Source organism: Camelus bactrianus, chromosome 10 (assembly GCF_048773025.1).
Source record: "Camelus bactrianus isolate YW-2024 breed Bactrian camel chromosome 10, ASM4877302v1, whole genome shotgun sequence".
Lineage (NCBI taxonomy): Eukaryota > Metazoa > Chordata > Mammalia > Artiodactyla > Camelidae > Camelus > Camelus bactrianus.
The window spans coordinates 71122272-71149454 of record NC_133548.1 but is presented as its reverse complement, the minus strand read 5'-3'; the positions used below and the strand labels follow the sequence as shown (position 1 = coordinate 71149454).

At 36.9% G+C, this 27183-nt stretch overlaps 1 protein-coding gene across 4 annotated transcripts in view; it reads left to right on the top strand.

Moving 5' to 3' along the window:
- Nucleotides 1-426: 426 nt before the first annotated feature.
- The window catches only part of LOC141578917 (uncharacterized), a 57017-nt gene continuing 30260 nt past the window's right edge, over nt 427-27183 (top strand). The window contains exons 1-2 of one of the 4 annotated variants that reach the window (XM_074372959.1): nt 443-749; nt 25968-26064. In XM_074372959.1, the coding sequence (XP_074229060.1) occupies nt 651-749; nt 25968-26064 (196 nt within the window). In that variant the 5' untranslated portion in view covers nt 443-650. Of the gene's footprint in view, nt 750-25967; nt 26065-27183 lie in introns of all 4 variants that reach the window. The other 3 variants (XR_012509811.1, XM_074372958.1, XR_012509810.1) reach the window with 3 other exon arrangements.

Sequence of the window (27183 nt, the reverse complement as noted above, 5' to 3'; positions counted from 1 at the left end):
TCTATTATTATAGGAGATTTTAAAGTAAGAGTTCCTTGTGCATTTAACAAATAAAATATACACATGACTCTCAAGGATAAACAATAACCAAAACTGACAAATAGCAGATGAGGAGGGACGAAAACAGAGTCTTCATCTTGTTTTTTGTTTTGTTTTTTTTAAACTGTTTGGCAGTTTTCAGTCAGTTTCACCCTCCCATCAAGGCTTCCAAATTCACACTTCATTTCCGGGGTTGAGCAGTTAAGTGAGGCACCCCTACCATTCAGTCCCTACGGGTGACGCAGAGACAAGTAAGGGTCAATTTGACCTACTGTGTTAAAAAAAAGTTTGGAAAATAGAACAAAGAAATGCATGTGTGTGTGTGTGTGTGTTTGTGTGTGTGTGTGTGTGTGTTTCATCCTCTGGACTTTGTCACAGTAAAACGACAAGGCAGTATCTGCTTCCTGTTTTCCAAAGGAGAGAAGCTTTATGTCAGAGGAGGAGTCAAGTTCTATCCTGGCAAAGAACAAGAAAATCTGAGAAGCTGCAGTTTCCCATTTAGGTAATGTTAGCACGCTGGTCCACAGAGAGCAAAGCAAGAAGGCTGCTTTCCCTTCCCGGGGAGCTGGAGCAGCAATGGCTGGTGGGATGCTGCAGTTTTTCTGCTGTTCATGGCTGTGTACTGGGCGAGAAACAGCTCAGGAGAAAGGGGGCGGGGCAGGAGCCACGAGGGAGGCACTCACCAGACACAACTGTCCCACTCTGGAAATGTAAGTGATGGCGGCTTGGGCACAGTGATGGTCATACTAACAAAGTGTTTTAGGTAATATGTTACAGCTTCTTGGGAAAAAGGAAAATATAGAAAATCTGGACCTATGTTCTTGAAACTTCCTTGTGGTTTTAGGCTTTTCTTTGGGTTCATTTTCTTTGGACCCAGAATCCTCACCCATTTTATGAATGTTCTCTTGTCAGGGTGAAAGACCATGCAGTTGAAACGCAGAGTAACTTGAGTGTCCTCCCTGTTTCTGCTCTCTGTGTGAACTTTCATTTATAGCAGCGAGCAAACCAGATACTTGTGTGTGCAATCTTTGCGTACAGCTCCGCCCTGCCAGTTCTGCCCATGGAAGCAAAAATGCATTCTTGTGGCTGCCAAGGGGGTGGAGGGTGGGAAGGGATAGACTGGGATTTCAAAATTGTAGAATAGATAAACAAGATTATATGGTATAGCGCAGGGCAATATATACAAGATCTTATGGTAGCTCACAGAGAAAAACATGTGACAATGAATATATATATGTTCATGTATAACTGAAAAGTTGTGCTCTACACTGGAATTTGACACAACGTTGTAAAATTATTATAAATCAATAAAAAATGTTAAAAAATGCATACTTTTACAGGTATAATATGTTTATATTTTACCATACATATTGAAGTATAATGCGTTTTTAAATTAGGTATTGATAAAAATGCCAGGAGGTGAAGGGATCGTGGGTGATACGAAGACTAAACTGAGTCAGCTCTCACTGACTTACACAGTGAAATTGCGTCACTTCTCTGGACCTCAGTTTCCCCAACTGTACAAAAGTAGAAGATTGAACAAGATAGCTGTTCGTCTAAGTGTGGTCCTCAGACCAGCAGCTTTGGTACCACCTCAGAAATTGTTATAAATATAAATTCGTGGGCTCCACCCTGATCTATCAAATCAGAATTTCTGAGAATGGGGTGCAGGAAGCTCTGCTTATCAAGCTTTTCAGGAGATTTGTTTTTCTTAATTTGATATCTAAGCCCCTGTCCATATCTAAAATCCTATCATTCTTACAGAGCCAAAAAGATTAGGTCAACGTGGTGAAGTTGATTGCAAGGAATGTGCTGGGTCGCATATTTGCTGACTTGATGGAAAATAATGTGTTAAATAGGGGTGAGTTACAAAGATTAAGGGAAGAAGCAAACCTCACTGTGAACAGGACTGACGACCCGGCTGATGGTCTCACTGAGAAAACGCAAATAGCAGGCAAAGGTTTTAACGGGCCGTCACTTCAACCCCAAGAAATGGCTGAATGTAAATGCGTACCTGGGAGAAGGGCAAGTCACTTGTTCTTTATCTACTAGCCTTATGCGGTTTCTATCTTACTTCTGGCTGCAAGTGCAGAATAAACTGTTCACTTCTGCAGCATCTTATTTGCCCATCTATCCATCTATCTTACTTAATGTGGCAAAATGCCCTCATCTGCCCCAGTCCCTGTTTCGGCATCCCCAGTCGCTTTACAGTGCTGCCCATTTTCTTTTTTCTTTAGCAATTGTCACTTTCAATCCTTTGAAAACATTCATTTATTTATTATAGCTTTCCCTGCTAAAGTGTAAGCTCAGTGAGGCATGGATCTTTGTCAGCTTTGTTCATGAACATAGCCCGAACTCATGGAAATGGCACCTGACACATAATAGGTGCTGAGTGAATATTTGTTAAGTGAATAAACGGTGTTGGTGCTGTGTTAAACTAAATGATAGTCTTTAGTTAATCTGTGCTGCTCTGGCCATACACTGTGGCCTCTAGAATCAATTCCAGATACAGAATGTTCAATAGAATAAAAATCTACCATCTTCTGCTTAGCTCTCAATTAGACCAAGGGACAAATATCTGAGAACCTAGATTTCTCCTTATTAAGGAAAATATAGGGAATTGAAGGTTAGAGGGACATAGATGTGTCTTTCTCTCTAGAGCACGTGTTGGCACACTTTTCTCTGATGAGTCAGGGAGTAAATATTTTAAGCATTTTGGACCATATGGTTTCCTGTAACAATTACTCAAATCTGCTGTTGTAGTATGGAATCAGCAATAGATAATAAGCACAAAATAAATGTTGGTGTGTTCCAATAAAACTTTATTTACAAAAACAAGTATGAGGCTGAATTTGAACCTGGAGATCATAGTTTGCTGACCCCTAGTCTTTATATATGTAAAATATATCCATGAGTATATTTCCAACTCTTGGAACATCCCTCTGGGGCTATTTTGTTATTGTCAAAAGACTCTGCTTTCCATACAGAGACGTACTTTTTCTTCTCAGAATGAAAAATGTTATTGCACAAAAATCTTGGTTAAATAATTTGATTATTCTTTAAATTATATATTTCAACTTAAAACCTTATTTAAAGTACAGGCATAAAATAAGATGAAGCACTAATGTTTAAATTAAGTCACATTTAAGGATAATTGGCAATTGTTTCAGACTAAATTTACTAGGGAATTAATCTGTAAAACTGCTAATTAATGTAGAAAATATAATTAGACCTCATCTTGTTTTATGTATTATGTGCACTGTGATGTAATGGTTAAATCAGTGCAACTTAAAATAACTAAATTAATGATAATTTTTCTTGATATCGATATTAAGTGTTCTCAATTGAGTTACCAAGTGAAACCATTCAGGTTTAGATTTGGAGAATGGTAAAGGAATCAGCTTTTTCTGTTGCTTGTTGGGGGAAAATACTAATTTAAGGTTATTAGATTTAGTGTTAGCAGATTTACTTGTTGAAAGCTGATGAATCTGATTATAAGCATCCAGTTAAGGCATATAAGAGTTGAAAACTAGTTGAATATTTAAAAGTTTAATATCCTAGAAACACCCAAACCAGTAATATGCCAAAAACCTGATGCACTGCCAAAAGAAAATGTGAATTTTTTTTAGTGGATAGTCATGTTTTAGTGAACTGTATGATAGTGAACGTGGAAGGGACATTGGGGGCTTCTCAGAACGAAAGAGTATATCCAAATGGCCCTGCTTCTGACATGCAGTGGATAGGTGTCTGCCAACAAATGCACCAGAACCATTTTTTACAGAAACAATGTTTGGTGTTCACCGAGTAGCTTTCAAAATTCCTTTTTGTATTACGGCACTGCACACACTATTCTGACAGTGATGTGGCTTCAAATCCCTGCAAAGCTTGTTTAAAGTGTGGAGGTGCACAGTGTGAAAGTTTTAAGTACCTAGGAAAGAGCCATGTAAATATATGGTATAAACTTGCAGTATATGTAAAATTTTGGTGATATTTATCTTACAAAAATAGAATATTTTAGCATGAGTTTGCTGATGTAAGACACGCACTCTTTATACTATGGCCTAAGTTTTTTTTGAGGTATAAATTTACAATGTTGTGTCAATTTCTGGTGTACAGCACAATTCTTTTGTCATACGTGAATATGCACACATTCATTTTCATAGTCTTTTTCACCTTAAGCTACTGCAAGGTATTGAATATATTTCCCTGTGCTGTACAGTATAAGCTTGTTTATCTATTTTATACATACCAGTCAGTGTCTGCAAATCTTGAACTCCCAGTTTATCCCTTCCCACTCTCCTCCCCACTGGCAACCACAAGCCTGTATTCTATGTCAGTGAGTCTGTTTCTGTTTCATATACAAGTTCATTTGTCTTTTTTTTTTTTTCCCAGATTCCACATATAAGTGATCTCATATGGTACTTTTCTTTCTCTTTCTGGTTTACTTCACTTAGAATGACATTCTCCAGGGCCATCCACTTTGCTGCAAATGGCATTATTTTATCATTTTTTACATCTGAGTAGTATTCCATTGTATAAATGTACTGCATTTTCTTTATCCAGCCATCTGTCAATGGACATTTAGATTGTTTCCATGTCTAGGCTACTGTAAATAGTGCTGCTATGAGCATTGGGGTGCAGGTGTCTTTCTGAATTAAGATTCCCTCTGGATATATGCCCAGGAATGGGATTGCTGGGTCATATGGTAAGTCTATTCCTAGTCTTTTGAGAAGTCTCCATACTGTTTTCCACAGTGGCTGCACCAAATTGCATTCCCACCAGCAGTGTAGGAGGGTTCCCCTTTTCTGCACAGCCTCTCCAGCTTTTATCATCTGTGGGCTTTTGAATGATGGCCATTCTGACTGGTGTGAGGTGATACCTCATTGTAATTTTGATTTGCATTTCTCTGATAATTAGTGATATTAAGCATTTTTTCATGTGTCTGTTAGTCATTTGTATGTCTTCCTTGGAGAATTGCTTGTTTAGATCTTCTGCCCATTTTTGGATTGGGTTATTTGTTTTTTTCTTATTAAGTCATATGAGCTGTTTATATATTCTGGAGATCAAGCTTTTGTCAGTTTCATCTTTTGCAAATATTTTCTCCCATTCTGTAGGTTGTCGTTTTGTTTTGCTTATGGTTTCCTTTGCTCTGCAAAAGCTTGTAAGTTTAATTAGGTCCCATTTGTTTAGTTTTGCTTTTATTTCTATTGCTTGGGTAGACTGCCCTAAGAGAACATTGCTGAGATGTATGTGAGATAATGTTTTGCCTATGTTTCCTTCTAGGAGATTTATTTTGTCTTGTCTTATGTGTAAGTCTTCAAGCCATTTTGAGTTTATTTTTGTGTATGGTGTGAGGGAGTGTTCTAACTTCACTGAGATACATGCAGCTGTCCAGTTATCCCAACACCATTTGCTGAAGAGACTGTCTTTATTCCATTGTATATTCTTGCCTCCTTCGTCAAAGATTAATTGACCAAAAGTTTGTGGAGTCATTTCTGGGCTCTCTATTCTGTTCCATTGATCCATATGTCTGTTTTTGTACCAATATCATGCTGTTTCGATGACTGTAGCTCTCTGGTATTGCCTGAAGTCTCGGGGGGTTATTCCTCTGGCTTCATTCTTTTTCTTCAGTATTGCTCTGGTAAGTCTGAGTTTTTTGTGATTCCATATACATTTTAGGATTATTAGTTCTAGTTTTGTGAAAAATGTTCAGGTAATTTGATAGGGAATGTATTACATCTGTAGGTTTCTTTGGGCAGTATGACCATTTTAATAATATTAATTCTTCCAATTCAAGAACATGGGATATCTTTCCATTTCTTTAAGTCATCTTTAATTTCCTCAGTCAATGTTTTGTTGTTTTCCATGTATAAGTCTTTCACTTCCTTGGTCAGATTTATTCCTAAGTACTTTATTTTTTTGGATGTAATTTTAAAAGGGATTGTTTCTTTACTTTCCTTTTCTGATACTTCATTGGTAGTCTAAAGAAATGCAACTGAATTCTGCATGTTAAACTTGTCTCCTGCTACCTGGCCATGTCCTGTTATCAGCTCTAGTAGTTTTTGTGTGGCATCTTTAGGGTTTTCTATATACAGTATCATGTCATCTGCATATAATGACAGTTTCACTTCTTGTCTTCCAATTTGGATCCCTTTTTTCTTTTTCTTGTCTGATTTTATGACTAGGATTTCCAATACTATATTGAATAGAAGTGGTGACAATGGGCATCCTTGTCTTGTACCAGATTTTAGTGGAAAGGCTTTCAGCTTTTAACCACTGAGTATTATGCTGGTTGTGGGTTTGTCATAAATAGCTTTTATTATGTTGAAACATGTCCCCTGTATACCCACTTTGGTTAGAGGTTTTATCATAAATAGATGTTGAATTTTATCAAAAGCTTTTTCTCCATGTATTGAGATGATCATGTGATTTTTGCCCTTTTTCTTGTTGATGTGGTGTATTATGTTGGTTAATTTGCATATGTTGAACCATCCTTGTGTCCCTGGGATGAACCCAATGATCATAGTGTATAATTTTCTCACCTTTTTAAGTGTTGTTGGATTCTGTTTGCTTGCTAATATTCTGTTGAGGAATTTTACATCTGTGTTTATCAATGGTATTGGCCTGTAATTTTCTTTTTTGGTAGTGTCTTTGTCTGGTTTTGGTATCAGGGTGATGGTGCTTCATGGAATGAGTTTGAGAGTACGTCTTCCTTTTCAATCTTTTGAAAGAGTTTGGGAAGGATTGGTATGAGCTCTCATTTGTATGTTTCATAAAATTCTCCAGTGAAGCCATCTGGTCCTGGACTTTTGTTTGTAGGGAGGTTATTGCTAATTTGATTTCATTTCTAGTGATTGGTTTGTTCAGGTGGTCAATTCATAATATATCTACCTGCTATTAGGTTTCTAATCTACTTTTAAGTCATACACTAGAAGATCTTCTCAGATAAACTTTGTATTTGTCATCTTTAAAACTTACTTGAAAAAAATGTTCTTTTGGCCAAGAAAAGATAAATAGCAAGATAGATAATTTGAGTCTTTTGTGTGATGGTTTAATTTTAATACCACTGATGTCTATATAATATTTTACAATTTAAAAAGTGTTTCCTCATGTTTTATATTATTTAACCCTCAAGCTTTTTGAGGTATATTGAGGAGGCATTATTGTCTTTATTTATAACAGGGAATTTGAGGTTTAATATGATTAAATACCCTGCATGAAACCACAAAACCAAGCAGCAAATGTAATGTTTGCATATACAAAGAATATGTGTTATTTGAGTCCTTTGTTCAACAACAATATGACAGAAACCATGAACATAAAAATGAAGAGGAAATTTTTTTCTCTCTTTTCTGCAACTCAAAGTTTAGTTAGAAAGATGTGTAAGTAAGTAGAAAAAAAAAACCTCTCTGAGAAGTCCTGTAGGAAAGGCCTGAATAAAGTAGGAAAGAATAGACACTTCTCCTTGTTCAATGATAAGATTTGGGGTGCATATCATAACAAATATGTGTGTCATGAACTGGACCAAAAAAAAACCAAAAAGGCCAATTCACTTCAGTGGAGATCTGGTGAGAAATGGAGTAATGCCTTTGTTAGGGAGCTCTTCCTGAGATGTGGATTTGTACATATAAATAAGTAAATAAAATAAATGAAAACTTGATTCCAAGACTTTACTGAATTTTAATGAACAAAGGCGAGCAAAATGAAAGTAAAAGTCTGTGAACTTCTTTTCAAGGTAAGGCTGTCATGTAGACACAACGAAGATGAGTTACAGAGTTTTACCAAAACACTATTCACCTATGCATGTCGTTTTCAGTCTCAAAGATTCATGCTTTCTGTCCTCACCCATAAAAAAAAAAAAAAAAAAAAGACTATTGTTAAAGAAAAACTCTGGAGCTGAAAGATTCAGCAAGCTCAGGCAATTTCAGATACATCTTAAAATGACAGAGAAAGCAGGATGCATCGAAATCTGACCTGGTTCAAAGATTGGAATAATTAATATTTAAGGAGACCACTGAAAGCAGCTGTCTCTGCTCACGAGGTGAAGAATCAATGGCTGATAACAGAACCATGCAAGTCACAGAGAGATTTCACTTATGGAAGTCCTGGAAATGAAAGCGTGCTCCAGAGAATAAAAGGGTCTGTTCTGAACTGAACCAGCACCCTACTTTAGAAAAGGCCTTCAGATTGATTTCAAAGAAGTCCTACTGCCTTATTTAGATATGAATAGGACTTTTTTTTCTTTCAAGGGACCACAGAAATCACTTAGAGACACCAGCCTAACTTAGATATATTAGACTATGCTAAAATCACTTGGCAAATTAGAAATGGATTATCATGTAAATGATGCAGTGTATTGCTATTCTTTTGTTGAGGATTGGGCTTTTATTATTTTAAGGAATACATTTTTTTTTTAATTTATGAAAATTTCTTATTCAAGATCCAAGGCTTCACTAAGTATCATACCGGAATTTGCATCGTTTATAAAGAACTGACAATCTTTCCTTTTTAGAATTCTTTGGTTAAGCTGTGAAGAGAATTCCTATGCATTGTAAACTCAACTTTATGGAGAAGAATGAATAAAAACAAAATACTAAATATCGTCCTCCTTGGCGTATGTCACTTCTAAGTAAGCTTATCATAAATAAAGCATTATATCAACTTAAGTGGGAAAAAGTATATATTTTTCTTAATTTGCAATCACTTTACATTTTTCTTTTTTTTCTTCCAGTGGGCATTTATGTATATATTTATACATATTTATTTATTTATTTACTTACAGTTAAATTATAGTTGACTTACAATGTGTATGTTTTGTGCACACACCCATGCACATTTTATTTTATTTTTCAACAATATATAAATACACTCTCTTCACTATTTAAACCAATAATAACACTCCCCATTCCCACTTCCTGGGCATGTAAAGCCATAATCTAGTTCTCTTTTCTAAGATGGTCGAGTCAGAATGTGATATCCTCTTTGTGAGGAATCGTGGAAGTCTCAAATTGCATGAGTACAGCTTAGAAAAATGTCACGGCCCCGGATAGCCTCTTGTTCTGTCATCTGAAATGTGACAGCGTGCTGCCTGTTTACCGCAGGCCAAAATTGCCATTTGCACTATCTGGGCCACCACATTTCCCCTGGCTAGCTGTCCGCCTTATGCGTGCTGGGGCCGTCTGCAAATGTTGGTGTGTGCAGTTACTCTGTGTTGGATTGGATTTTTGTCATATATTGGGAAATAAAATCCATTATGTCCAGTTACTTTTGTATTTGTCATCATCTCATTCTAAATCTGAATTGAAAAAAACCTCAGCATTGTCACGAGGGTGGCCCAATTATTCAAAATCCACTGCAATTAGCTGGAGATAGTGATATGATGATTGTAAAGTTGAGGTAACTTTAATTCTGGATCACAATTGAATAAATCAAGAGAATTAAAGGTCAGTAAGAAGTTTGCATGCACGTTAATTGTATTATTCTTTGGAAACAAAGAAGCTTCACATCCGTTTGTGTTGCTAAAACTGTACCTATGGGCTTGATGGCTGTCCAGTGGCTGGAGTGAGTTTAACGAAGCGCCTGTGAGTGAGTTGGATGACCTTTGGCAAAGCACAGGCATCAGGACCCTTGTCCCGAACTGCCTTTAGCTGTCTCACTCCCAGAGCAAGCACAGGGCAGTATGTGCTGTGGGCAGAAATAGCTAAGGACCCGGATTCCTATTCTGGACTCTCCTCTCAAAGTGAAAAGATAAGGTATGGTATATAATTAAGGAGTCCAAATGGAGACACTTTTCTCCAAGTGCAAAGTGTGAATTTGAAACTCAGTGATCAAAAAGCCTTGTTCAGCTTTGATTTTGTGATTATCTCAAGGATTATTAAAAGTCAATTATGATGAATTACAATTAATCTATTGCTTAGAATTGCCATCTGCCTCTAAATCCTCCTCTTCAATAGGGCTGGATGAGTTACACAAAGGCATTTGCTTTAAGGGAAAAGGTAGATGTGGAAGAAATTGAAAACTCATCTATCCCCCTCTTTAAACATAGTTTTTCAAAGTTAACTTGTAACATGAGATACAGACCAGGTTTTACTTGGTGCTAAATCAGGCTTTGGTACAACATTGGCTAACTAGTATCCCTGATATCTGAATAAAGAGACATACTTAATTCTCTGACATGTTGCTATCTGAAACCAAATGACTAGGAGGTAATTTTTCCTTGGAAAAGCTACTTGTATTTGCTATAACCTAATGACCATTGACACAGACCAGCCAACATTCTAAACGTTTTACAGGGATTAACTCATTTAATTTTTCAAAAGGACCTAGTGAGATGTATACTATTATTATCCCCATTTTACGTATGAGAATTTTGTGGCCCCAAAAGTTAACTTGCCCAAGAGACACAGGTAGATATTGGGTTGTCAGGTATTAACTACAGAGTCACCTGGGTTTTAGCCACTAGCTTCTGACAGATACTCTGATGTCCTTCTGGTGGCCCAGCATCCAGGGGAAAGCAGAGGCCATTTCAGTGAATGCAGTTTTACGCCTAGTCATCGCCTGCAGCACAGAGCGGAAGACAGACTTACCTGGGGGCTTTCTTCCGGAAACAGTAGCAGTACCGCAAAGAAGAGGTACTTACTTACTTACTCCTGGCCGTGGAGATGAGAAAATGTGCATCTTAGCCTCTGCCACTGCCAGTTACAGTTAATTCAGTGGCCAAAGATATGGGAAAGTAGCCTTGAACATCTTCAGTAATGGACATTTCAGTGCCTTTAATTCAGAACTCTTCAAGCTGTTTATGTATCCTCTTCACTCTACTTCCCTCACCCTCCATGGGCGCTCAACTTTCTATGCTCCTAGGGGAAAAAAAAATCAAATCTTAACAGCAGATGAAACAGTCAGCCCTGAGCTTACCATCAACTTGCCAGAGACTTGCCAGAGACTTGCCAGGGCCATCATTAACGGCTCACTCCCAGACACACATCTTGGGGACAACTTCATTTGAATCAATCAACTTTCTCCTCTTCTTAACTGGTTTCAAATGCCTCCCATCTGCATTATATTTTAGGTGTAACACTAAAGTTCTGTTCCGTTACAAAGAATACTTATTGAGAATCCACTTTATCTGTAAAAACCTGTCTACCTGCTGTAGATAAATAAATAACTAAATACAAGCCCTTGGTAAATTTATTGCACAGGATCTTACCTTCAGTCTACCGCTATTAACATGTACCCATTTCTCGTGATCGGTTTGTTCATGTGGTCAATTCATAATGTATCTACCTGCTATTAGGTTTCTAATCTACTTTTAAGTCATATACTAGAAGATCTTCTCAGATAAACTTTGTATTTGTCATTTTTATATTTTACTTGAAAAAACGTTCTTTTGGCCAAGAAAAGATAAATAGCAAGATAGGTAATTTGAGTCTTTTGTGTGATGGTTTAATTTTTATACCACTGATGTCTATATAATATTTTACAATTTAAAAAATGTTTCCTCATGTTTTATATTATTTAACCCTCAAACTTTTTGAGGTATATTGAAGAGGCATTTATTGTCTTTATTCATAACAAGGAAATTGAGGTTTAATATGATTAAATGCCCTGCATGAAGTCACAAAACCAAGCGGCAAATGTAATGTTCACATATACAAATAAATATGTGTTATTTAAGCCCTTCGTTCAACAACAATATGACAGAAACCATGAACATAAAAATGAAGAGGAAATTTCTTTTTTCTCTCCTTTCTGCACTTCAAAGTTTAGTTAGAAAGATGGATACGCAAGTAGAAGGAAACCTCTCTGAGAAGTCCTGCAGGAAAGGCCTGAATAAAGTAGGAAAGAACTGTCACTTCTCCTTGTTTGGCGATAGGCTCTGGGGTGCAGATCACAACAAATATGTGTGTCACGAACCAGCCAATGGCAACCGCAAGCACAACACCACAACCGTAACGTAAACATTTATTGAGTGTTTGCTATGGGCAAGGTAATATCATAGACCCTTTGCCAAGTTTATCATAATGAATCTTCATAAAGGTCTAAGAAAGAAGTTGTATTACCCTTGTTTTATAAACGAAGACACTTGGAATCACACAGATTGGATAATTTGGCCAAGATCGCACAGCCCAAACTCCTAACCACTCAGGGAAACAATGACAAGGAAAGGGGGGGACCTTTCTTTACCCTTATACTAACTTATAAGCCAAGGTTAAGTTCGCAAGTAAGCTAGTTCTTACTCTAAAACCATTATTCATAGTAGTCTTCCCTATGGTATTTACTCTTTGAGTTCACATTTTCCCCTGACTTTGCCTTCTTCAGGATCTTCCCATCTGGCCAGTTTTTGAGTCTGATGGTTGGGTCCATAGTTGTGCCATGCACACTGCAAACATCTTCAGAAAAAACAGAAGTTCAGCTCTGCTAAGCACTGTTTTTATTTTATGTATGTTTAGCTTCTTATGCAGAAAAAAGATGTGTTTGCAGTTACCAGTTATGTCGAGAATCACTTGTGGGAATTTGAGATAAATGGCACCATAGCTTTGACTTCTCCCTAGTGGCCATCTTAACTACGTAGCCATGTCTGTCCCCAGTTCCTGGCTTGGTGACTTCCTAATGAACACTGAGGACCTCATTGTATACAGATGTTTCATGTGCTCTTCTTTGTACAACATACGTGGAAAATGTTGCTTGTTCACTCTTTAAACAAGCTATTAGTTTTGAGAAGGTGAAATTAAGAAAGCAACATGTCAATCATGTGGAAATAGCCATGTGGTTTATTAGTAAGTCAAGGAGTCACATTGACTTACTAAATCTTTCTTTTAGATATTTTACCGACTTTTAGGAAAAGTGGTCCCCATTCTTTCATTGTAATGCAGTTAAAAACCTGATGTCACTTAAGAAAGTTTTCAAAATGTGTGTACATTTAACTACCATTTTATGCCAGTTTCTCAAATTTCCCAGTGTTCATTGGAAATGTGACCATGGAATCACAGCAAATTTAACAGATGAAGCATTTTATTAGTTAAAAATGTTTTCTAGAATCCAGAGCAGATGTACTTTGAGGTTTAAAATCAGAATGATGCTGCAGACAGCATTCTTCCTTCTTGACCTTCTGAAAACAGATCGCTTCAGGGGCTTTGAGAAAGAAAATGTGAAAGAAAAAGTGATGTGTCAGCTTCCACAAGACAAGTGAGAATATTAAATATAGCCTGATTTGAGTGATAAATCATTTTTATACTTTTATTAAAATGCATCTTGCTTATTACAATTCTTAAAGCTATTTTTAGCGATTTCCTAAACCTACTTCTTATAATGTATGAATTGAGAATACTGAAATCTACAAATAAACCATTAAAAACATACACTTAAAATATAAATAACTCTAAAATAGTTATATCCTGGAGTAAATAACTATTTTTTAGATCTTCAAATTACTTTCAGTAAAAGGAGGTGGTATAATAGAATTTGATTATGGTGATACATGGGCATTGGAATAATACATAAAAAGCAATGAGATCAAGAATTAATCCAACTTATATTTGCATGTCTATAGGAACAGACTGAATTTGCTAAATCACAGAAATTAATTCGTTAAGTCAGAGACAAATATTATATCCTAAGAATGATACTATGATGCATAGAAAAATACCATTAGAAACACTGTCAAAAACAGATTTTAAATTTTATTTACTGTATTTTCCTACGATATAAGATTCAAAGGGTAATGTTTCTAAATTCCATTTCCTTTCCCTTCAGATAGCAACCTTCTGGATCTGGGAAAAAGAAATTAGAGTTCTTGGAAATTTCTGAAATCATCTTATTAAAATAATCTCAACATTCCTCATATTCTTTACTGTTTATTGTGGATATTTATAAAAAACTTACTCATTAAAGGTGAAATTTTAAGGTTCATTGTATTTACTAGTAACTGTAGTGCATAGTGAATATTCAGATACGAGAAATGACTGGTGGTACCCTCGCTGGATTGTATTTGAATAAGACAAAACTATGGTCATCTAACAGGGTTAACAGCCCTGCACAGAATCACATGTTTAAGCTGACATTTTAAAGACTTCCTTTGTTTCCTAAACTTGCTATTTCTTGGACATCTTGTTTGCAAGAATGACTCACCATTAGCCAAAGATAGGACCATAAATACATGCTTATAATATAGCTACAGCTAAAGACAAGACTGACTGATGAGGTCATGACTGTTCCTCTCCTTCCTGCAAAATGGTAACCTTAAACTTGGACTCTGCATGTCAGATTTTCTTCCTTCAAACCAGTAATGTCTGTTTATTTGTAAGCTTCAGTTCTTACAGAAAAATCACTTTCCTGATTTCTCAGTTAATTTTTCCTTGCAATCCAAGATTAAGAAAAAAATACAAATCTCCTAAAAATACTAGCAAGGAAATCTATAAGGAAACACTATAAGTTAATATTATTTAAAAAAATACATATATATATATCAGATAGTGAGATCATGGGTTTGGTTATTATTTAATTTTAATTTGGTATTACAGCATCCAATAGTAAAGATACCTTTTTATTGAGATGCTCTTAAAGATTATATAAAACCATGGGTAATGGTATGTATTTAAATAGCAAATTATAAATGTTAGTATATTCTACATGAAATAAGATTCAGAGAAAAGTTTAAGAGAATGATTACAGTGCTTCAAACATAGCTTGAGCTTCCTCACATTAAATTTCTAACCGATCAATCCTTCCAGCTTCTGTCCTCCTATAAAAATATCTTTCCTTTAAGGACTAGCTTTAAGTCCACTTCATGAGGCCTTTATTTACTGCCTCAACCTACAGCAATTTGCTACCCTGAATCTTACATCCCTCAGGGACTTGTATCCTTAAACAGTTTAAAAAACATTGCATTGCACCAATCAAGATTTTTGCAAATGGCAGGGACCTAAATTAATCTCTGCTATGTTTGCAGCATTTACCATAATACCTAATATAAATTTAGAATAACACTCAAAAATGGTTGGTTGATAGAGTTAGATCTTCTTAAGTACACTATTGTTTTCTTTGTACTTTGCATAAAGTCTTTTTAATAATTTTGCATAATTTGAACAAAAACTTAGCAGAAAATATAGGCTACAGTCATTAAATTAGAAAAAAATTTCAACTTAAATGGCTGCCCATCCTCCTGCTCTTCCTTTTTTTCTTATAATACAGACACTATACCAACATTTTCTTGAATATATTTTTATTCCTTAAAATCTGAATGCCTCCACCTTTTAAAATTAGATACTTCAAAAAGGTCCTCCATTCTTCATTCTTATAGTTTTATAAAAATTGCAAAGAACCTGGTTGCCTTTATATTAAAGTAAAATATAAATTTTATGATATAAGGTCATTCAAAAATGACAGCCATTTAGTTGTTTGTAAGCTCTGTCAGCTTACAAGGAATTGGCTCTCACTGTATCTCCATGAGTTATGTAGGCTTCACTTTTATTATGTATGATTGACTGTGGGGCTTAATATTGAATAGAATAGCTGTCAGATCTGCTCAAATTTGGTATAAATCAGGAGTTTTTACTCTCGGTAGCATGCGGCAGTATGAGGACCTAATTTACAGTATGTCCTTGCAGAGAAAGATTCACCCCAGGTAAAAAGTGGGAACCAACACAAGTGGATCTACAATGCAGATCTAGCCGTAAGCATTTCTCTCCCTTCTCTTGGCATCAGGGTTCAAAGAAGGGAGTTGTCAATTTATGTTCTCTAAACCAATGTCTTACTCCTTCCTAAACACATATTCACTTAAAAAGATACCCAAGGGACATAATGACCAGGTTTTTTTTTTTTAATAGCTTTATTGAAATACAAATTACATATATATAATTTACCATTAGAAGTGTGCCATATAATTTTATAAAGAGTGCTGGAAGACCGTTTTGGTGTAAGAGTGATCTTGGAGCAAAAATTCAAGATGGTGCTCTCAAATAGCACCACCAAACAGCCATCCACCTGACTTACACAGGCATGGAGCTTTTTACTGCCTCCTCTGCTCAACTATGTCCCTTCACATAGGTAATTAAAACTTTCCTATGACTTAATAGATACTGCACTATTTATTGTTGCTAGGGCAAAATCATTTAATAAGTGTGGAGATGCAATAAGAATAAATAGTGCTATCCAAATATATTATTATAACAAATAATTTCTTTAGAGAGAGCAGATAAATCAAAAACCTTTGTAAACACAGAAAATAAAGCATCTCATGAACTTTCAGGAGTAATCAAAGAGGAAATGTGATGAAACCATGCTTCTGAGAATGAAACAGACCTAACCAAGATCGATTTCAAAATATAGACTGAGATACACAAAATCTCTATGTAGTCACGTCAGAAACACTGTCATGTTTTCCATCCAAATACAGCTGGATTGAGGACTTGTCACCAAATCTGTGGTTATTTTGGAGCCATAAAAGTCTTTTTACTCTTTGCACATAGTATTACATTGCCTCTCTGATTCACTGAAGTCGAAACAGAAATTCAGAAAAGCAGAACTATCTGAATAATTTGAACTTCCTCTCTTGACACCGTCTCCTAGTCAGCATGCTCTAGCGTGGCATGTCAGAGGCTAAGCCTGGTGAAGAGGGGGTGGTGAGTGGCTTAGTACCTGTGTTAAAGCCCAGACAGAGTGAGAAAGGCAACCTGGTGGGTACAGCCATGGCATCCAGTGTAAGGTGTCCAAGCTGGCCTGTGGTGAGGATTATGTCTCTATAGCAATAGGATTAGTTACTAACATCTGAGTTAATCAATTAAGTAAATTTATTGATGCTAATGGGAAGCAGATTTTTTATTGCTGAAGAATATAGATGAGAGTAATTTGAAGACCAGCAAAAAAAGATCTTCTACAACTAAAGATATAAAAAGGGAACCACAATGAGACAGGTAGGAAGGGTGAAGATTTGGTATAGTCAAGGCCCAAATTCGAGGGTAGGTGACCCAAGAACAGAAGGATCACCAAAATCGCAGAGGTTTCCCTCAAGAGAGGGGTCCAAGTCCTACAGTGTGCTACCCAGCCCTGGAGTCTTGCACTGGAAAGACAAGCCCTCAGAATGTGTGGCTTTGAAGGTGAGACATACTTGTTCTCAGGAAAGCCAGAGGGCTATGGGAAACAGAGAATCCATTCTCAAAGGTCATGCACAAAATTTCACATCCTTCAACTAATTTGAGTGGAGCCTGTATCAGACCTGTCTGCCAATCTTGGAGAGCCTCCCAGGGAGACCGGAGGCAACTGGAAGCCACGCTGGGTACACAGACACTGGTGGTGGCCACTTTGGAGAGCTCATTTTCCCACAAGAACACTGTTGCTGGCAAGCACCATTTTTCAGTCCTTCCTCTCTCTTAGTGCCAGGACATGACCCCCCCACCAGCTGGCTGGCATCACTCTTGGGGTACCCAAGGTCAAACAGCTAGCTGTACAATAACACAGCTTCCCCTACCAGAAGGCCGGCAGTAGCTGCAGGTCCTCTTTAGCTGCTCAGCAGCCTGAAGACCAGGCTCTGCCCACCAGGGGGATGGCATTAGCCCAAGGACCCACAGGGCCCCAGATCCAGTTGTATTGGGACCCAGCCCCACCCACCAGCAAGCCAACACCAGCTCCAAGCCCCATAGCCAGAGACACTGAGACCCAGCTCCACCCACTAGCAAGCTAAGAGCAGCTCCAAGGCACCTTGAGCCCCTCAGCCAGCAGCCCCTGGGTCTGGCCCTATCTACCAGTGGGCCAGCACTAGCCCCAGGAAGTGGGCCCACCCACCAGCAGACTGACACCAGCTCTGGGATGCCTGGTCCACAGCCACCCCAGGTCCAAGCTCCCCTCACCAGTGGGCTGGCACTAGCCTCAAGACACCCAGGGATAAATAACCAGATACCCTAGGCCCCAGTCCTGCCCATCAGCAGGCTGGCATGAGCCCCAAGACCTCCAGTGCAAAGCCAGACACCCAGAACCCAGCCACACTCCCCAGCAGCCAGCAGCCTCCACACAAGGCAGGGTATGGCAACAAGCCAGGCCAGGGACGTGTCCCATCTGTCAGCGTGCCCACAGTGGACGGCCCCCCCAAAACAGGAGGGCCCATGCAGCTTACATGGGGGGGGTGCCCCTAGAACACATCCCTCTGGTGGGCAGAAGATAATGTGCTCCTGGACCCCATTAGACGTCATCTGCATAAGGACACTTCTCCAAGGCAAGGAAATGTATCCAACTCACCAAATACGTAGAAATAAAAATAGGGAACCAGGCAAAATGAGGCGACAGGAGAATGTTTTAAAATGAACAAACACGACGCAACATTGTAAACTCACTATACCCCAATTTAAAAAAATAAAAATAAAACAAAATGCAATGAAGAAACAGGATAAAACCCCAGAAGAAGGGCTAAGCAAGGTGGAGATAAGCAATTGACTCAATAAAGAGATCCCCCCAAAATAGTTCAAGGTAATGATTACAAAGTTGTTCCATCAACTTGGGAGAAGAATGAACACTGAGAACTTTTACAGAGTTAGGAAATATGAAGAAGAACCAAACAAAGCTGAAGAATAAAATAATGGAAAGAAAAATACACTGGAAGGGATCAACAATAGATTATATGACTCAGAGGAAAGGATCACTGAACAAGAAGACAGTAGTGAAAATCACTCATGCTGAACAGTTAAAAGGAAAAAAAAAATGATTTAAAAACTGAAGGCAGTTTAAGAGACCTGTGAAACAGCCTCAAGTGTACTAACATTTGCATTAGAGAAGTCCCAGAAGGAAGAGAGAGAAAGGGGCAGGTAATTTATTTGAAGACATAATAGCTGAAAACTACCCTAACCTGTGAACAGAAACAACCATCCAGGTACAAGAATCAGTGTCCCTAACAAGATCAACCTGAAAAAGTCTGCAACAAAACCTATTATAATAAAAATGACAAAAACTGAAGATAAAGATAAAATTAAAAGTAGCAAGAAAAAAGCAATGAGTTATGTACAAAGGAACTTCCACAAGTCAATCAGATGACGTTTCAGTGGCAATCCTGCAGGCCAGAAGGCAGTGACACTATACCTGCAAAAGGATGAAAGGAAGAAAACATACAACCTAGAGCGCTCAACAAAGCTATTATTCAGATTTGAAGGACAGATGAAGAGTTTTATAGACAAACAAAATCTGAAAGAGTTCAGCAATACTAAAGTGGCTGTAGAACAAGTGTTAAAGGGACTTCAAGTGGAAAAGAGGAGACCACGACTAGAAATACGAAAACTATGAAAGAAGAAATCTCATTGATAAAGGCAAACATGCAGTAAATACTCATCATGCTAATAGGAAGATTAAATGACAAAAGTGGTAAAATCATCTATATCCACAGTAAATAGATAAGAGACAAACCAAAAGACGCAAAATATGACATCAAAAACATTAAACTTGGCGGAGGAGAGTATAAATACTGGATTGCTAAAGTGCATTTGAACTTCAGAGACCATCAGCTTAAAATAATCAGATAGATGGATTGCTATATATAAACCTTATGATAATCACAAACCAAAAATATATAAAAGATACAATCACAAAAAAGGGAAAGGAATTCAAAACTAACACTAAGATAATCATCAAATCACAAGGGAAGAGAGCAGAAGATGAAAGAAACAAAAAGAATTATAAAAAACTGCAAAAAAATTAACAAAGTTGCAAAAAGTACATACCTATCAATGATTATGTAATGTAAAATGAACAAAATGCTCTAATCAAAAGACAGAGCCTATGAGATGGAGTGCTTTGGTAGTGTACAGGAAGACTTTCTAATTTCTTCCATAACCTTAGGTGATTTTCAGATTTATACCAGAAAGGACTGAGCATGAATAACCCAAGAGAAGAGCTAAGAGAAGATTTTTCTCAGGCAAAGGGAAAGTCATATACAAAAATTTCGGGTGAGAGTAAAAAAAGGAAATTTTTAATAGTAGTTTTGTGTGGTTGGAAAGTAAAAGATGAGACATGGATTGAAAAATATTAGGTATGCTGTTGAAATGCATAGGACTTGTTATTTATCTTAGAGACAATGGAAAAACATTTAAGAATATTAAACAGGAGGGTGGTGTTGCCAGATTTACGGTTAAGATAGATGACTTGAAGAATGGACAGCAGGTTGGCATATATAAAACCCAAATTGCCCACATTATCAAGTGTCTGACAAAATTTCTAAACCTAAGATTGAATGTAGCTGGAATTCAGAGTTAGAAACCAAAGTGCAAATTAATTGGATTCAAATAATTTTAGTCTTTCATTTTTTCTTTTTTTTTTTTTTTTTGCTCTTTCCATTCCTATCAACTTCTCTTTCCTCCATAATGACATTTATTTTTATGTGACTGTCTTCCAATGAAAGGAGGATAATTTGTAATGTGGCCCCAAAAGAAAGAAAGAATTAGACTTGAGAAAAAGATAAACATAAAGGAGAAAAATAACCCTGATGAAGAGCGGCATTTCCTGGAATAAAGAAAATGATTTAGTGAAAACGTTTTCTTTTTCTCAGAAGGAAGATCCACCCTGTTCCCTATTGCCCTAAGCATCTAGTTAGAAAGAAACATTTTTAATATACAGTCACATCAAGAAGTCTTCACAAATATTTTTTGAGGGGCTTGAGGACATGATTCTTGTAATCTTTTGCCTTCACAATCTTATAATTATTGGGGGGTAGGTAGCATGTACAGCAACAGGGTAAAAATATGAGATGCTTTTAAATCCCATAGTCAGGATACAGATAGAACATAGGCTAAATATTTGAAAATATTAAAATATATGTGCCTCTCTTCCCATTTTCCTAATACTTAACACACTCCATTTCTTCTTTCAATTTCTGACTCACACGCCAAGTAATTTTTAAAAGCTTCATCTTGCATAGTGATGCTTTCACCGTGTTTGGGAAACCATCTTGGATGTTACCTATAAGCAATTTTAAAGCAAAGATAGTGCACATTTATTCATTTGAGAGAAACATATCATTTTACTCCAAGTATTGCCACAAGATTTTGTCCATGGAAATCAGAAATGCCTGGAAGTAATTCTGGAGTAATATTTAAGTCTAGTTCTGTATCATCATCTTTGCTTTAGGTTATCATACTTTAGAATATCCTGATAAATTTGGATATAACAGAAAATACTTTCTTCTGCTTTCAAACTTGAGAAAAAATTACACATTGAAAAGAATTTACCTTATAAGGAAAGGTAAGTGACTTAGAGTGTAACTACCACAGGAGATCAGTAGAGGAAGATGTCTGAGTAGAGTCTATCAGAAAAAAAATTTCAAGAAGTAGAGGATAAAAATAGGCAACATGCGGTTTCTATAGAAACCTCTTTGTGTTTAAAGCAATCAACGGATTGATGCAAACAGGGGTTTGAAATGTGCTTAAAGTGATTAGACTTGTCTTTTTATGTTCTACCATTGCTGTGTTAAGAGCCCACCAGTTCTGGGGGAGCTTGGGAAACAGGGAAAAGACACACTGAGCTGACCTACATTAGGAAGCAGAGATGTCCCCAGCTGTTCTGGACGCATACAGGTGAAAAATAAACTATACTAAAATTTTCCAATGATATTTTGAGATCATTTGGTACTGACTAATGAATGCAGTCTTCAATATAATTTCTGAGGTTTCTAAATCTGACAGAGAACCTCACTTTACCTTGAAGTCTTTAAGGACCACTAGCGAGCACACTGAGTTCTCCTTTGGCACTGAACAAGGCTGGGCAGTAGGTGGTTGTGGAATCTAAGACACAACACTATTTCTTTTTCCCCAAGGCTCTGATTAGCATTACATGTAATTTAACCTGTCGGGAATATCACGTACCCTAAATTGGTTTGTATATTTACACTTTAAGGCGATGTGCTTTTCTGTAAAAAAAAAAAAAAAAAAAACACAAGAACCTAAAGGAAAAAGTGGGACATGGCATAATTAAAAAGTTTTATGGTGAAATTAAAGCCCACAAAATTATTTTACAAACACAGTATTGTCTAAAATTAAGGAGAAAATAATGCAAAACTAATGAGTCCAGAGGGAAAAATATATTTCTTGTATCATTCGGTTTCTTTTTCTGAATTGGTTCAGAACAACTTCAATGAAAATTGCAAATATTTTAGTTAAATTTTGTGCACCATTTGGGAAACTGGGCAGAATGTACGTAGAACTTCTGCTTTATTTCTTAAAATGCATGTGAATCAAAAAAGTTCTTAAAATAAAACTTTTAATTAAAATTTCTATGAAAAATAATTGGCATTCTAAGTAAGGAAAAAATTAAATTTTTAAGTTAATAGGATGGATTTTACTGATTATCATAGTGATGTGAATTGCCAGTTTTAATTACAAATGTTTAAGCATTTTACTGTTAGGCAAAATCATCAGTATATTTTATAAGTTTTTAATTGAAGTATAGGGGTTTTTTTGAAGTATAATTGATTTACAATGTTGTGTTAGTTTCTGGGGTACAACACAGTGATTCAGCATTTTTACAATTATACTCTAATAAAAGTTATTACAAGATAATGACTATAATTCCCTGTGCCGTACAATGTATTTGTGTTGTTAATCTATTTTACACATAGTAGTTTATATCTCGTAATTCCATACCCCTAATTTGCCCATTCACTTTTCCTCTTTCCTTTGGTAAACACAAGTTTGCTTTTTATGTCTGTTCCTCTTTTGCATATACGTTGATTTGTCTTATTTTTTTTCAGATTCCACATATAAGAGATATCATACAGTACTTGTCTTTCTCTGTCCGGCATCCACATTGCTGAAAATGTCATAATTTTATCATTTTCTATGGCTGAGTAATATTCCATGGTATGTCTCTACCGCATCTTCTTTATCCATTCCTCTGTTGTTGGGAACGTAGGTTGCTTCCATATCTCAGCTACTATAAATAGTGCTGTGTGCATGTATCTTTTTTGAATTAGAGTTTTTGATTTTTTTCCAGATAGACCTCCAGGAGCAGAATTGCTGGATTGTAGAGCAGATCTATATGTAATTTTTTGAGGAACCTCCATACTGTCTTCCATAGTGACTGCAACAATTTACACTCCCATCAACAGTGTACAAAATTTTCCTTTTCTCTACATCCTAATCAACATTTGTTAATTATAGACTTTTTGATGATAGTCATTCTGACAGGCATGAGGTGAGATCTACTGTCATTTTGATTTACGCTCCTCTAGTGATTAACAATGTTGAGCATCTTTTCATGTGTCTATTGGTCATCTGAATGTTTTGTTTGGAAAAATATCTATTTATGTCTTCTGCCCACTTTATGATTGGATCTTTGATATCAAATTATATAAGCTGTTTATATATTTTGGATATCAACCCCTTGTCGGTCATATTATTTGCACATATTTTCTCCCACTCTGTAGGGTGTCTTTTCATTTTGTCAATGTACAAAAGTTTTGCTGTAGAAAATCTTTTAAATATAATTAGGCCTCTTTTGTTTGTTTTTGTTTTTATATCTTCTGCCGTAGGAGATAGGCCCCCAAAATATATTGCTATGATTTATGTCAAAGAACGTACTGCCTGTGCTCTCTTCTAGGTATTTTATGGTTTTAGGACTTCCATTCAGAATTTAGTCCATTTTGAGTTTATGTTTGTACATAGCATGAGGATATGTTCTAATCTCACTGTTTTACATGTAGCGGTCCATTTTTCCCAGTATCACTTATTGAAGAGATTATCTTTCCTCTATTGTGCATTCTTGCCTCCTTTGTTGCAGGTTAATTGGCCACAGGTGCGTGGGTTTATTTCTGGGCTCACAATTCTGTTCCATTGATGTATGTATCTGTTTATATTCCAGTACCATGCTGTTTTGATTACTGTAGCTTGTAGAACAGTCTGAAGTCTAGGAGAGTGAGACCTCCAACTTTGCTCTTTTTCTCAAGATTGCTTTGGCAATTCAGAGTCTTTTGTGGTTCCATATGGACCTTTATTATGTTGAGAAATGCTCCCTTTATATCACTTTGATGAGAGATTTTATCATGAATGGATGTTGAAGTTTATCAAATGCCTTTTATGCATCCATTGGATGATCATGTGATTTTTATCCTTCCTTTTGTTAACGTGGTGTATCATATTGATTTGGGAATGTTGAACAACCCTGGAGACCCTGAAATAAATCCAACTTGATCATGTTGTTGATCTTTTTTATATATTGCTGGATTTGGTTTGATAAGATTTTTGTTGAAGATTTTTGCATATATATATATATTTCAGACTCTCTGTGCTTCCTGTACCTGGATGTCTGTGCCCTTCTTAAAGTTTGGGAAGTTTTCATCCATTATTTTATCAAAATATATTCTGCATCCCTTTCTCTCCCTCTTCTCCTTCTGGGATTCCTATAGTGTCAATTTTAGTATTTCTAATGTTATTCTATAGATATCTTAAATTACTTTTGTTTAAAGTTTTTTCCTGCTGTTCTGATTGGGTGATTTCCATTGTTCTGTCTTCCAGATCACTAATGTGCTCTTCTGTATCACTTAGTCTGCTATTCATTCCTTCTAGTCTGTTTTATTTTTTTTTAATTTTAGCTATTGAATTTTTCACTTCTGATTTTTTTTATATTTTCTACTTCATTGTTAAAATAATCAGTGTTTAGATCAATTATTTTCCTTAATTTCTTTAACAATTTTATTATCAATGTTTTGCATTCTTTATCTGATGAATTGTTTATTTCTGTTCCATTATTTACTTTTCCACAGGTTTTCTCTTGATCTTTCAATTTAAAGTAGTTCCTCTGCCTTTCCATTTTGCTTAATTTTCTTTACCTACGAACTTAGGTAAAACACTTACCTGTTATGATCGTGAAGGAGAATTCTTACGTGGGAGCATCCCTACGCAGACTACATGTGCCCGACGACCTTGATGGGAGGGCTGGATTTGACCTGGGTGCCAGTCACATCTTTCCTCAGATTGTGCTCACAGCTGTCACCTTACCTTGATAGCAGATGAGGCTGGAGATGGAGGGCTAGAGCTGGCGCCACGTGTGAAGTGAGATTTCCTCTCTGCTCATTATCCATCACTGACTTGTCAAGGGTGGGTTCTGATACCAAATTTCTGGAGCAGAATCCCTGATGGTCAGGCTCAAGATGGCTCTCCTCCCTTTAAATGCGGGTTTTACTCTTTCCCCATACCAGTACTTTTGCCCCAGGGGAGGAGAGTCCAAAGCAAGTGGGATCCACACATAGATGGAAGTTTAAAGTGCTGCCTGTGTAAGCATTTGTGGCTCCTCAGTGCAAGCCCCCTTTGTCTCTCACAGCTGATCGTAGCCCCCTGCCTCCAACCGTCATCCCCGTTGCGCAGCCACTCTACACGGCGGGTGGGGCCTGTGTGATTTCTCTTTGTGTGCTGAGGGGTAAGCTTTGGTAGAGTGGCTGCCCTCAGAAGTCTAGGTGGCTTTGGGGGCACCACTTGTATAAGTGCCAACAATGGCTACCACTGTCCCACAGGTCACTTCTGTATCCCAAGGTCAAGTCTTTTCCCCAGTCCTGGTTTCCCAAGATCCAGTGCCTTGCTGTGGTGTGGAGTTAGTGGGGTCAGAGCATTCACTGGCTTGAGCTGGGGTGCTTGGTGAAGGAGTGGCATGGAACTGGCAGCCACAAAATCACACCTCCCTCTGCCCTGCCCTGGAGGCTGCCCAGCACACACTCCTCACAGAGGCACACAGGCTCCTCCCATCCCTTTTATTTGTTACAGGGGTCCTCCAACCTGCCAAAGGGTCTCTTTGATGTAGGACACTTGGGACTGGGACACCCAGTTTGTGGTTTGACTTGCTCGCTCCCCAGGGAGAGTGTCCATCCATGTAATCTCCATCTTTCTCTGAGTCCCCTCCCGTGGGCACAGATCCCAATGCAATCACTGCTCTTCCTTTCCTACTCAATTATGTGTCTATCTTCCTTACAGCTTTTGTGGCACAGAAGTCCTTCTGCTAGTTTCCAGTTAGTTTTCAGTGAGAACTGTTCCACATACAGATGTATTTTTGATGTCTTTGCAAAGGAAGGTAAGCTCCGTATCTTCTTACTCTGCCATCTTGATCTGCTTCTCTGATGTCCCCAAGGGATTTAACCCAGTTCAGAATCAAGTGAAAGAAAATCTCAACCAGCGGAAATTATAAAGAGACCATTTTTCTTCAAGGAAAGAAAGATTCATACCAGTCAGAGACGTCCAGAGCTGCTTCAGGACATTTTGATGTCCTAAATCCAAAGGCGGTCAATGTACATGTTTTACTCAATATAGATATTATATAATTTAGAAGATAATAAATAACTATATGTATTTCAAAACTGAAAGAATTCAAGAAATGAATTAGAGGTTTGATTAGATCCATGGGTCCAAATTCTTCTCCATTCTCATTCTGAAATTCCAAAGTTACCTAAGATACACGGTAAATACTTAAATTTACAAACCCATTTAATACTCCCTGAGCATCTTACAGTGTGGAATCCATAATTCTGCATCATTTAAAATCCTAAAGGTGACTCTGTCTGTGGAACCACTGATCTATATGACCTTTAACATCCTTCCAAAGCTGACATTTAATTTATTTAGTTTCTATCAGTTCCTTGTGTTCAGGGAATGAATCTCAGGCCTTTCTTCATATGCAAGGAGGCCTTGTTCATAGTTGCCATGAAATAAATGTTTCATGAATAAGAGAAAAAAGTGAATGATTGAGTAATCAATAGGACATTTCATTTTCCCCCATCAGCTCTCTGTATCATACTAAAAATTCTGTAAAAATGGGCATAGAATTCAATGAAAGAACTATTAAAGTTAAAAAAGAATGCAGTGGCAAGAGAGAGAAAATATGAGTAAAACAAACTGAATTATTTAGTACCTCTGAGCAGAGAAAGAGATTAGGGAGAAACTATTTAAACTAAGATAAGATAATACATTTGAGAAACTAGAACATGTTAAAAAAAAAACAACTATACATTATACAGAACTTGAAACCATAGAAAAAGAAAGCAATACAGGGATTTTTGAGAGGTTAAAGAGTAAGAGACAGGGAAGAAATATGAATTTTGAGAGGTTAAAGAGACAGGTGATATGTTTATCATGCAGTAACTACAGATGTATTTATACATATACAATTTTTTCTTTTGCTCCAGGAAGTAGCTTA